Raw genomic sequence first — 13,584 nt, 5'->3', positions numbered from 1 at the left:
AATTGACGACTTATTGACAGTAGTAGTAGGTCAGTGTGGGCTACATTGACCATCTACGTCCACCCTAAAAATAACATCATCATAAATTTCATACAAATGTTAACAGGTGTAAGCTGAGATAATTTACAGCATGTTTCTTAAATTTAATATGTGCATTTTTGCCTTTTTGAATTAAGTAACAATAAAATACACATTTAAAAAAAAAAGAACCACTTTTGGAATTCCAAGAGTATTTTGTTGTTAGAAAAAAGACAAAATGAAGAAATTAAAATTATATTCATACTTTTTGATGTAATGCTGATAGTTTCACAGTTTTAGAATAAAAAATTGTTCATTTTTATGTGATGTAACTCATTTATTATTATTTTTTTAATGTGCCCTCTAGAGAGGGATGTATAACCTCACTCAAACCGGCATGCCAGCTTTTACCATACAGAAATATCTGATTTTGCCATCTCCCCAGATAGACTGGCATGCTGATCATTCTGCAAAAATACAGTAATAGATTGAAAAGCTGCTCTTTTAAAGTAAAATTATCAGAAAATATTTGCATTTTCTAATGTTTGTGTTATTATATATATATAAACCATAAAGCTATTTTTAATTAATTAACATTAACTATTTATTCTTGAATGTTAATTATATGTACAGAAATAAGAGAAAATTTATTATTGTATGTATTGGCACATCTTTAATGCACTTGTAAATCAAATTAGCTGAAGATAAGTGATTTTGATTTAAATCATAATTTATCTTAATTCAGATACAGCCAAAACAAATTCATATATGATATGAAATATGAAACTTAAAAGAAATTTTTTAAAGAAAGTGTTGTGCTTTATTATTACTATTTCACTAAATAGTTGAAAATAACAAGTTGGAAGGACTATACATTACATTTAGTGCAGTGACTGCTTAATGATGAACTGTCATGGCAATTAGCAGAGATATTGTTTTAATGCATATAATCCAACTAGAAATGTTTATTCACATCATTGCCCAGTACAATGTGCAAATGTCATGAATGACCAGCTTTTCGTATGATTTTTTTATCCTCACGTCATTGACCATAATGTATATATCCAGCAAGTCCTCACTTAGTTTCCAGGAACATATCGGTAATGTTCTTGGAATCTAAGACATTGATTTTGTTACATGTAATTCTGCTTAATTTTACGATAGGTTAAATGAGATAAACAAGAATTAAGTTTCCTATTGGATTGTGTTTGCTACTTCTAGCATTTATTTTTCATTTTATGAAATAAAATCTTTATAAACAACAAATGAAATAAAATTTCATTTGTTGTTTATAAAGAAAATTTGACAAGAATAATTTTAAGTGTTTATGAATGTATTTGTATCTTTCTTCAGTGACGTTAAATGAGAACTTGTTATATATATAAATTATATAATGAACAAATTAAAACATAGTTGTAGTTATGTATGTGAGTGTGTTTATATGTTAATAGGAATTAACAAAAATGATATAAAATAGTAGCTTTTCCTATGGCTTTTTAACTTCAGTTTTTAATACACAGTCTGCTTTGGAAATCAACACAGTTTAGATTTAAAATAAAAATATGAATTTTCACTAAAACACACATCAAAATTGCTGCAATTATCATTTTGGGTTGTTTTTTCCTGAAATGATGTCTAAACTGACTTAAAAATTTTATCACTTTGAAATCATACAGTAGTATAGCTATAATAGTAGTAATTATAATTAATAATATTGAATATTAATTTTATATTTCTATTTAATTCAATATTTTTCCTATTTTTTTGTGGTTACTTTGACTAAGCTTATAATAATAATTCCATTACCTTGTATACACCATTATTGATTGTGAATACAATGTGCCAATTACATAATAAGACTGGACTTTCATATTTGTGCTATGTGTAGAAATAAGAACACGAATGCAATATGGAGTCACAGGTTAATTATCAAATTTTACTTAGAATTAGGAGAAAATCCCATGCAAATTTATTGATTTTAAAATTGTATTTGGCAATGAATGTTTTGAGTAGGACATGGTTTGTCAATGATTTGCTCATTGTCAGTAAGGTCAGATCATTCAGTTATTGTGAGGTCAAGTTAGAGAATTTGTCCTCCAAGAGGCAACAGTTAATGCTACATATTATTTAAACATCTGAAGAAGTTATGAGAACAAATGTGGGAAGTGAGAAACAAATGATTTGTCAACAAGGATTGGTTTTTCTTGTACAATAACACACTACTTGTTAGATTTTGGCCTCTACACAAACCATGGTCATTCAGTGCCACCCTATTTTCCCAATTTGGCTCTTATAGTTTTCTGAAAATCAAATTTGCCTTGAAAGGCAAGCATCCAGGAGCCATTGATTGAGCAACTGAATAATTTTTCAGTTGAAGATTTTCAGCATGCCTTTGACAGTCTGTAAAATACTGACATTGATCCTAGAGACGATGGGAATTAATTTGAAAACAAGTACTTCTGTTACAACAAACAAGTTTATTTTTCAAAAAAAGTCTCATTAGTTAATTGGCACTGTGTATATTCTTATTATTATATCATTGCTTATATATCTTTTTATATATCTTAAAATTTATTGTTATGTATTTATCATTATTACAAAAAAAAATATTAAAAAGTAAAATAATAGAAAAAAACTATATATAGGATTAAGAAAACAATAATTTGTGAATATATTAAAAATTAAGGTAGTATAATTAAATTTATATTATGTTAACATGGTATTGCAAATTAAAATGTTTGACATATAATAATTAAAAATTGTCATTTGATTTTAAGAATATTGTTGGTAAATGTTATTCTTTATTAAATAAATTTTGTAATGTAAAGACAAATAAGTAGTACTAAAGATACACTGGCATTCTATTTCCTAATTATTTCACTATTTTCATTTACTGCAGTATGGTCTTTTTACATCTAACAATTATTTCTTTCTTTCAAAATATGTGACAGGATATATTAGTGACATATATCTGAATTCTTTAATAGTAGCACTGTATGTATGTGTGGTGACTTCAGAAATCTCAATCTGTGCCACTAATTAATGTCACAAAGAATTGTCATAAACTAAAACAAGACTGACAAAACATTACAGAATATAAAATTACATTCAAACCATGAACTACGACAATGAAGAGTTATTAATAAACATCTGGTTTGCAGATGTCATGCATGTCAGTCTGATCATATCAATAAAGAAACCTACATATTCATTGGATTTCTTATACTGATGAGATATGTAAGGAACCCAGTTATGTTTGGAACAAGTGGTAGGTTGATTACAATTCCCACTTGGTTAAAAATAATGTAGGATGCAGCCAATCAAATGAAATATCAAGAACAAATTACTATGTTAAATGTTTTATATTAATCTAAAGTTAAAGAAATTTACTTTAAAAAAAAATTAGTTTAAGGACAGGAATAACAATGCTCCACTGAAAATATTTTTAACCCAACAGTATACCAAGGAAAATAATTTTCCCTATCTTATTAAATTAGGTAAGATGATGTACAACAAATAAGAACATCTTTTATTTAAAATATAATCCATGAGCCAACAAATATCATAATTTGGTTTTTTGGAGACTTAGAACAACTGTTCTGTCAGAATTTACTTTCAGTGGGAAAGAGGTAGTGTTGAATGTATTATTGATTAGTACAATAGATAAAATCTTTTGTTTGTTGTACTCCAGCAGATGGGGAAATATTTTACCGACTATTGTTAGTACTATTTGTTTGTTATAATATAAATATATTATTAGAAATAAGGTAATGTTGTTGTCACAATTTTAAAATATTGCAGAATCTTAAAAAATCTGTACAAAATAATGTTTGTTCTTACTTTTTGATTAATATGTATCCACTACCAAGTTTATTTTGCGGTATCGAAAAGTTCCAGTATGAAAATTTTGGATACCGGAAAATAATGTAAAATATATAATTTTATGTAAATAATAATATTTTGTTTATTCTAGATTATTTTTTTATTACAACCTATATATTTATATAGTAAATTTAACATAAATATTAAATATATGAATGAGAAAAATGTAGATAAGGTATTATTAGTGATTTTAAAATTTAATAGTTTATACTATTGTAATATCAAAGAATGACATACATAATTTTTGTAATTTATAAAATATAATCATTTTGTTAACTTTACAAGTAATTAACTGAATATATGAATATTTTATTCAATTATTAATTATTAATTTTTTAAAGATGATATAATTAATTGAGAAATGTTTTTAATATTTGGGCCATTTTTTTGCCCTGTTTTATGCATCACTGAAGGGAGCTCTAAAATCAGTAAGTGAAGATAGGAGCTCCTTTGTGTGCTGTCATGAAACATTCACGTCTTTATTACTGCCATTTAAGCTTAGCATCTCTCTGTGCTTTTGCTTCATATCACACCAATTCTGTGCTAGAGTTGCACTCTGTCGTGTGTTGTATATAATCGATACATTTATTCCTATTCACGCATGACTTGTATTTTGTGATTATTCAATTTATTCAGAGCACTGAAATGATATTTTTTGACATTTTAAAGTACCAATCTAGAATTAATGATCTATTTCACACATCACCAATTTTTTTTCCTCTTGAAGTTTTTAATTATATATAAATAGAAATTTCTATGTTTTTTACTTTGATAAGGAGTGCCAACATGTTTTTAAATGATGAATGTAATCACAGTTATGATAATGCACTCTTTATGTTAATGAATGCTTTGATTTCTAAGTTTTGCATATATATATATTTTTTTTAAATTTTATCAATAAATCAGATTTGTGAGCGTTGTTTATTGGATGTTGCTTTGTTTTGTCAAGAAATGCTGCTGGATGCTCATGTCTAAACAGTTAAAGTTTACAGCATGTTTTATTTAAAGTGGAGATGTAAATTTTATATCATTTTTATTTTTGTGCAAATTGTAATGTGCCTGTGAAATATGTATGACTTATCTAATGCTAAGGAACGAAATAAATTTTACTAATTGGCATCTTTTACGCATTTTAGGTGGACGATACAAAAGTTGGAAGAGAAGATGGTTCATTCTTAATGATAACTGCCTGTACTATTTTGAATATACTACAGTAAGTATTACTGTTGGTATTTTCTTATCTAATTGCAAACTAAACAGAGAATATGTAACGTGAAAAGTTTTGATGAATTTCAGAATAGCTATAAGTTAATTTATAGCTGTTAGCAGCAATTGCCCTTAAATGAAATTGCAGGTAACATTTATAATTAATGCCAGGTGTTTGAATATTCTAATTTTGTACGAACAATTTATTGAAAATGTACATGGAATATTAAAATCATTATTATCCAATTAGTTGATATGCAGCATTGTATGCATAAGATAAGATGTATAATTTCTGAAGTACACACTAAGAATTTTTAAACATATTATATTAGTAATACAAATATTTTGATTATCAATATTAGCAGCTTTTGAAATTATTTTTAATGAAACCTTTTTGTGCTTTGAGTTTAAATTGCATATCTAAAGTCAAGTGCTTGCAAAACTTTGTTACTTACACTTTTTAATATAACAGTCTACAGGATTATAAAATAAAAAATATGCTATATAGAAAATGCATGATTATGTATCATGCAAGTTTTACTTCATTAATCCAAGCAACTATTTGAAATAGAACAAATTATTCATCAAAGATTAGAATTTGATACCATGGTGGGCTTTCCTGATCTTTTAATCTTGTTTAGCTTTAATGTTCTTGTATTTCAATTAAACTTATCTTTGGTCTGTTATAATTCTTTTTCAAGTTTCTCTAAGTTTGGACTGCTAATACACAAAATGAGAACTATTTTATATCAAATTTCCAATTGATTGGTTAAAATTTAGTATGTATTTTAATCTCTTTTAAAATCATATATTAAATATTCTTTTTTGCTTAATAATTATGATAAATGGTAAGTAATGTATCTTAATATCCAGGATTCCTAAATATTTGTTAATGTCTGTTTCTTTATTATACAAGAAAAACTTTTCCAAATTTTAAGTTGTCAGGAAACAGTCAGTTTGTTCTTATAGGTAACTTGCACTCTAATGTTTCATATAAGGTAAGTAATGCTATTTGGTTTTTCAACACACAATGCATGGTTAGTGGGTAATTGGCTTCACAGAAGGGTTGATGGAGTCTGTATTAGTAAAGTATTTAATTCTATGAATATTAGAATTGTACACTCATGATTTTAAACCTTATTGTTCAAGAATTGACATGTTGCATACACGAGTCTGATGTGAATTCTACTTTGTATAGATAAGAATATAAGTTCCAAAGTATAAAGAATTATATTTTCTATGTACATTTGTTATGATAAAATTATAGTTTGGCATTATGGTTATTAGTGTCATTTACTGAATATCATATTGCATTGTACGTTTAAATGCATTTGATTTGTTTTTTTATTATTAATAATGTGTGATTCTTTGTTAGGATAAGGAACCGCGTGGCATCATCCCTCTGGAAAACGTACAGGTGCGAGAAGTGCAGGATCGCAACAAACCAAATTGCTTCGAATTGTATTCTACGGGAAATGACGTGATCAAAGCCTGCAAGACCGATTCGGAAGGAAAGGTTGTCGAGGGAAAGCACACGGTCTATCGCATGTCGGCTGCCACCCCAGAAGAGAAAGAAGAATGGATTAAATGCATAAGGTATTCCAATAACATATTAATAACATACTTTTCAAATTATTTTTATTATATATATATATAAAATATGTCAGTAGTTGTATAATAGTTGTCAATAGGTGTTTCAATACATTATTATTAATACTGTATTGAATGTAAGCTTTCATTTTATAATCAAGTATGTCTTGTCTCTTTAATCCGACATTAAGTTCGGTAGACTATCATTATAGCTTTCAGGTTAGACACTTCTTTTATTGTTTCCACATATGCTTCTTTCCAATGTTACCCGTTGTACACTGTGGTTTTAAAAGACAGAACCATAGTATTGCACTGAAGAGGGACTTAACATTTATATAAGTCCGAAATGCATATGTGGAAACAATAAAAGAAGTGTCTAACCTGAAAGCTGTAATGATAGTCTACCGAACTTAATGTCAGATTAAAGAGACAAGACATACTTGAACATAAAAACAGCTATCCAAAAGTGATATTTCATTTTATAATATCATGAATATCTTTTTATTACATTATATTACTAAAAGTATTGAAAAACACCAATTGTAGTTCCAAAAAATTTAATTTCAAAATTCAGTTCTCTAGGCCTAATGACAATGGAAATATTAGTAGGAAATTTCTGAAAATATTTTCTACTAGGTTTTGGTAAGTCTCAGCCAAGTATACTTTCATTTCTCCTAAAAAGCTATTGCCAAAATAATGCAGACTAATTTGGAAGAAATTTATTTTGTTGAAGCTCAAGATTCAAAAGCTTAATCTGAGCTTCAGAAAAGTCATATGATTTGCATGTGGAATAGTACAAACTGATTTTGAAGTATAGAGGAGGAGGAACTTGCAGAATGTATGCAGGGTATCTGGGAAATCATGCCATCCTGTGTTTTTTTTTTTTTTTTTAAATAGAGACAAGAACGTGCCTTATACTTATTCAGAACATTGATCAATGTTCCATTGTGACCACGGCAGTCTGATAAAGACAAATTTTCCAAAATGTTTTGCAGAGATAAAATATAATGTGATAAAAAAAAAAAAACTACTCTCACTGTATTCTTCAACTCTTCTGTTGTCTACTACCACTGTAAATGAGCACTGTTGATCTTCACATATCTTGGCTAACTTGATGCAGTATCAGATTGCCATAATCACACTGGAACTGATACTGATGTTTTGACATATTATACATACATTTTTTTTTGTTCTTGTAATCTATAACCAGTTGCCAAACCCTATGTAATTCAATTAAAATAGCACTACGCCATTATGGAACCATATCAAATTGCTAATCTATTAATTTGACTTATCAAGTAGTACCATAATTTCTACTTACTCAGTGTAGGTGTACATAGAGTTAGACTGAAGACGAAGTACTTTTGATATAATTACATATCTATAAATATCAATTACAAGAGCCAGTCCTGTTAAGTTCTCACTTGTGACAAACTTATGGGTCATTTAATCAAAAATCACCCGTAAATATCTTGTATACATTTTATAAAAAGAAACCTGAGAAAATTTTGGAGGCATTGTTAAAATATTCTCATGCATCTTTAAATTAATTAAATATGCTGCCTGAATATATTTGTAACTATTGAAGACAAAGAATAACACAGTATTTGTATTTTTAAAAATATAAAAATACCAATCAAAGACATATAAAATGAATTTTTGCAGTCTTAAATGCCCTTTCATAGTTACGAAAACACTGTCATCACAGAGGCCATTACATGTACTGCCACTGACAGCTACCCACGGTCTTCCTCCATTTGGAGCATGTCACTCCCAACAGGATCTGACCTGTCGGTGTCTGAAGGCCCAACGGCAAACCCCTCACTTTTGCCTGCACTTTGGAGCAACGCCCCTACAGCCAGCACGATAGTCTAGGAATGCCATCACATACGACAGCCCAGCAGTATGTCAGTCCCGCTACCACGCTTCCCCAGCCAGCCCAGTCCTCGATTTGTCACCAATCTAACACGTCCAGGATCACCTGGGAAGGCACAGGAGTTCGGCCAAAGTAGAGGACCACTTATGGCAACTACGGAGCGAGATGCCTCTGTTCTCGCCAGTATCGCATCGCGTATTCACGCTAGAGGTGGCCAGACAGGGTACTAAACCTTCTTTCATATGTTCTTCTTCCTGCAATAAATGATTGTTTTGCTTTCATTTTGTAATCACCGTTACACTCGCAAGCGTACAATTTCGTTCTACTCCAAACAACTCGTGCATAAATACGATCGAGTTAATCGATAATACAAAGTACGTAAATTAAAACCTATAAAAATTTCCAAATCGTTTCTAGTAGTAAACGACATATTTATTATTTTTCAGGCAAAGTATCAGTCACAATCCATTCTACGACATGCTGGCAGCCAGGAAGAGAAAAGCGCAGCACGTGAAATGATAGAAGACAAGATTTTCGTTTACCCAGCGATTACGTCTCCATGTGATTACCACACGTTCTGTAAAGTGACCTTTCTTCCGGGACGTGACGAACCGTCGCGCGGAAGAATGCAAAAAGGAAAAAATATCAGAAACAGGGTATCACGTATCACCCAACTTTTCTTATTAGTAATGTCTAGCTAAAAAAAGTGTACAGTACGTGATTCGTAGCATCGACAAAAACACTAAATTGCACGTCTTTGTCATTTTTCGTCAGTCTTTATAAATCCGTACACACACTTGCACACGCAATGCGGAGCCCATTAATAATAACGACGATCAACGGAACTCCGGATCCAAAATTTAAAAAATTTGCCATCCGATGGTAAAAACTGTAAATGTTTTAATTTACCGGAAAGTCCCGTGCCAGTTTCTAAAGCTGATTTTCTTCCCTCTTGGCGTTCACTAGAACGTTCTCTTCTCCCAGCAGGATCGGCGAAACCAAAGACGATCTCACTCCCCCCCGTCGTCTGTAACACCTTTTTCCTCCCCTTCCAGGACAGGATCGTTGGTATGGACTTTTCCGCACAACCTTCTAATCCACAGAATATATATGTATATGTTAATATATTGTTTTAATTAACGAATTACGTGCGAATTAATTATCCTGCCATTCGTTTTTAGATTTCTCATCGCGTAAACTTTATATAGAGAATTATTATATTTCTAGGAGCTAACCGGGTCGATGGTTTTCGTTCGTATCTAGTCAGAAGAAATTCGTGAGACCGCTTTATATACATATGTTCTAGCTCCATAATCTTCTCCAAGAAAAACCAAAAAAGGTAAAAAAAATTTTATTTAGTTTTAAGAATATAGAGAAAAGAAGCTGCGGTAATTATATATATATATATATATAAATTGAATATATTATAAATATCCGGACGTCTGGAGAACCCGACTTTCCATTACCAAAAATCTAGAATTAGCGTTAGTCCAGCAGCATGATGGCCAAAAGATCCCACTCCATGCATACACACACACACACATATATATAAGTATATAAAGAATTCAGTTGAATAAATTGTCCATTAAATCTTTACGATATCAACAATATAATTCGATATTTTGAAGTAATTCGGATATATTTGCTATATAAGTGCTAAGAAGAAGAATTAAATTGTAGTAAAAAAAATATATATATATGTATAAAGTTATTCTATCATGATTTAAGTTTTTTAACGAAGGTTTGATTAAATGTTTAAATTTAAAATGTATTGTGTATTTCGTCGTGTTTTTCTCTAAGGAGTAACGGGAAAAATTACTGTAAACTGGCGACAAACGTAATTTAAGGATCTACGCGCGGTTTCATGATGATCGTTGCTTTGTTTACCGTTTCGCCATGAGAATATTCGGAAATATAATACAATGTGTTCGCGGAACGATTGCCAATATACGCATTTTTGTAACTGTTTTCACTGATTTTGCAAAAGAAAAATGAATCGTAAACACGATTCGATTTTACGAGGGTGATACTGAAAATTTTGCATAATATAAGGCCTAAAACAAAATATTTTTTTTACTAGCAGACGAGCCCGGCGTTACTCGGGCAAAGATTAAGATCACACCCAGTAGCCAATCCAAAACATTATATTCATCTACTGTACTGTACACAATTTAAAGAATTTTAAAAGTGTGTTAGATTAATTGTTCGGTGTGATAAGCCCTTACGTAAGATAACCTCGGAAGAGGGGGACCTAATTCTTGCACCCGGTGAAAACGGGTAAGATCGGCTATATAACTATAAAGAGTAATTCTGTAATTATTAGATGGGTCGGCCAAGCGGTCTTCGTTCCCTGAATACTGGGAGTTCGGTCGGGGGTTCGCGCCTCACTCGGACAGGCTGGCCACGTGGAGTTTTCCGGATTTTCTCCACGCCTGTAACGCCTAAATAGGGGCCAGTTTCCCTTAAAAAAGACCTCCCGAAAGGCATCCCCCTAAGCAAATCGCCCAAGTGTTGCGTTGCCATAACTTATCATCATTAAATGGGTCTAAAAAATTGTTCCATTTCCCGCAAAAAACCGCATCTAAAATAGTACAGTAAAAGCCGAGTTCTTCGGGTAATACTTAACTCTTTCCTCTCCCCCGAAGGAGGTATTTCCAAAAATCCCTTCGTAGTGCACCTTCTGATGTACTGTACCCTAACTGTGTACCAAATTTCAACTTCTAATTGTTTGGGCTCTGCAATTATTATCATCAACCCATTTCTATTATAAGATTTATGTTCATAGTACTCTCCACTGGCCAAAATGCGCTTTAGTCGCTCCTTCCAAAGATCAAAAGCATGACGCCACTCATTTTCTGGAATGCTATCAAAATACTCAGAGGATGAAATCGAAGCTTTCGTAACTGTTAAATTTGCGATCCGTCAAATGTTTTGAGATTAAAATGTAGCCAGAAGTTACATTGACCATCCAGCAAATTCACCAGATTTGGCAATGATTCTGATAGCTTGAAGGAAATCAACAGTCTGCGATGAAGCATTATCATGAAGCAAAATTAACCTCAGATTAACTTCAGTGACTCCAGAATTCTAGGAAGATAAACTGTAGTGTATCAATTAGCTGTTATTGTCTTTTATTCAAGCTTAATTGCTTTCACTAGACCAGTGCTATGGAACAAAACAACCACCTAAACATAAGGATGGAGCATCATCCTCAAAAGCTAATTGTAATCATTTACATAGTTACACTTAGGCAATTTACAAATTCGACTTACGTAAAGGTCTACGGTCCGCATTACTTTCGTAACTCGGGTTATTACTGTAACGCGTGCACGGTGGATTTAAATAACATAGGCATGCGTTAATTACGTTTCTGATATTACATAAACTTCTACAATAAGACTTATGGAGCTATAATATTGGAGTGGCAGCTCTGGTAACAAGTGAAGCCAGTATATGCGCGCACCGGACGGAAGTCGCCATCACAAGCGTGGAACGAACACAGTTAAGTTCGTTGCTTAACGTTGTAATTTGACAAAGCATTCCTGCTATTTATTTAATCAAGCTTTATTGATATAACGGGTGTTATTACAAAGGGGGTTAAATATCATTGTTACTTTATATAGATTTTTTTGTTCGTATATCAAATTTAATTTATATAATGTTAACATGGCGAAATTGCAACCGAATAAATTTGATAACAAAAATCAGATGGTAATGTAGCAACTCGGATATCTATCTATATAACTCATTGAACGCGTGTCCGTCCGCGTAACGGTATGCCAAAAACGGGCACTAGAGGCGCCCTAGCGATGATTTTAAATTAACAGTAAATTATTTTTATTTGTACTGTAATAGGAATTTATTATTTATACCACGGAATGGTATAAATAATTATTATATGCCTTGATTAACCTCGCGCCGCACGTTTACAACATTCCGTGACTCAAGTCAGTGAACGTTGCGCATTGACTCACGGGAAATTTATTGAAAAAATGGCGGATACATTTAAAATCGAGGTTTACAAGCGAAGGTAAATAAACAAATTAAACTATTTTAAAGTATTTATAGAATGTTTAATAGATAGAAATATAGATCGTATGACGCGATTGGGACTTTAACAGAGCTGTAGAGCATATTGATAGGTAGAAATATCGATTCGTATGACGCGATTGGGACTTTAACAGAGCTGTAGAGCATATTGATAGGAACAAAAAAGTCAAAGGAACCATGGCTCATGGAAATTTGTAAAGAACGCCCACTAGGGGGCGTCCCGGGCTACTAGTGCAAAACAAGGTCTGTATAAGAAGGTCAGGACCAAGGTCTTAGATTTATAAGGTTGCCTCATACAGCCGATTTAGCCACTTCCTGCCAGATTCCGGATATACGTCATCCGTAGTCGAGCCCAAGGTCTAGCGACTGCTTCACTACTGTAAGCGAGGGAAGGAAATTTTGGAATTTAACTATTTTTTTTTTAATTTGTCGAGCGTTTTTAGACTCATAATCTTCGAAGGTAAATATATCTATACTTATTGCTATTATTAAACATAATTATGTTGATAATTATATCGATAAAAATTGTTCGGAAGTAACAAAAGTGTTCCTAGAACAGTTTGATATTCTGTTGTAGTCTTTACTCTTCGTTCTGTAGAAATTACAGAATATGGTTACGGATAAAATATATTTATTAATAAAATACTTTAAAATACTAAGAATAGTTTTCTGCATGTATAAAAATAGTATCTGCTCAATGAAATGACGACTACAAATAATAAGCTGGCCGGTAACAGAATGGTAACACTTTTAAGATAACTTGAGATGTAAAAGAATATTGTTTATTATTAATTAATATAACTTTTTAAAATATGCATATTTACGCAAATACCTAAATTTTATTATTATTAGATGCCAGGAGCAACGTGTGCTGTTGCAAATTGTGATAACAGCTATTGTAAAACAAAGTCATTAGACAGGAAAGTCAGTTATTTTAGATTTCCTAAAGATCCAATAATAAG

General features: G+C 31.2%; 1 protein-coding gene and 1 long non-coding RNA gene across 6 annotated transcripts in view; both read left to right on the top strand.

Annotated features, from left to right (window-relative positions):
- LOC111624371 (cytohesin-1-like) overlaps positions 1-9,215 on the top strand; it is a 78,868-nt gene extending 69,653 nt beyond the window's left edge. For all 4 annotated transcript variants that reach the window (XM_023367198.1, XM_023367206.1, XM_023367215.1 and 1 more), the window contains 3 exons: positions 5,037-5,113; positions 6,482-6,702; positions 9,019-9,215. In XM_023367198.1, coding sequence (XP_023222966.1) covers positions 5,037-5,113; positions 6,482-6,702; positions 9,019-9,091 — 371 coding nt within the window. In that variant the 3' untranslated portion in view covers positions 9,092-9,215. The remainder of the gene's footprint in view (positions 1-5,036; positions 5,114-6,481; positions 6,703-9,018) is intronic.
- A 3,655-nt stretch (positions 9,216-12,870) lies between these two features.
- Positions 12,871-13,584, top strand: LOC111624049. 2 transcript variants are annotated; one of them, XR_002756509.1, is made up of 2 exons: positions 12,871-13,082; positions 13,475-13,584. It is a non-coding gene; the product is annotated as an uncharacterized LOC111624049 (long non-coding RNA). The 2 variants fall into 2 exon arrangements; XR_002756510.1 differs by having other exon boundaries at positions 12,871-13,389.

Source organism: Centruroides sculpturatus, unplaced genomic scaffold (assembly GCF_000671375.1).
Source record: "Centruroides sculpturatus isolate CEXI.00-Female unplaced genomic scaffold, Cexi_2.0 scaffold27, whole genome shotgun sequence".
NCBI lineage: Eukaryota > Metazoa > Arthropoda > Arachnida > Scorpiones > Buthidae > Centruroides > Centruroides sculpturatus.
This window is presented reverse-complemented; position numbering and strand designations above follow the sequence as displayed.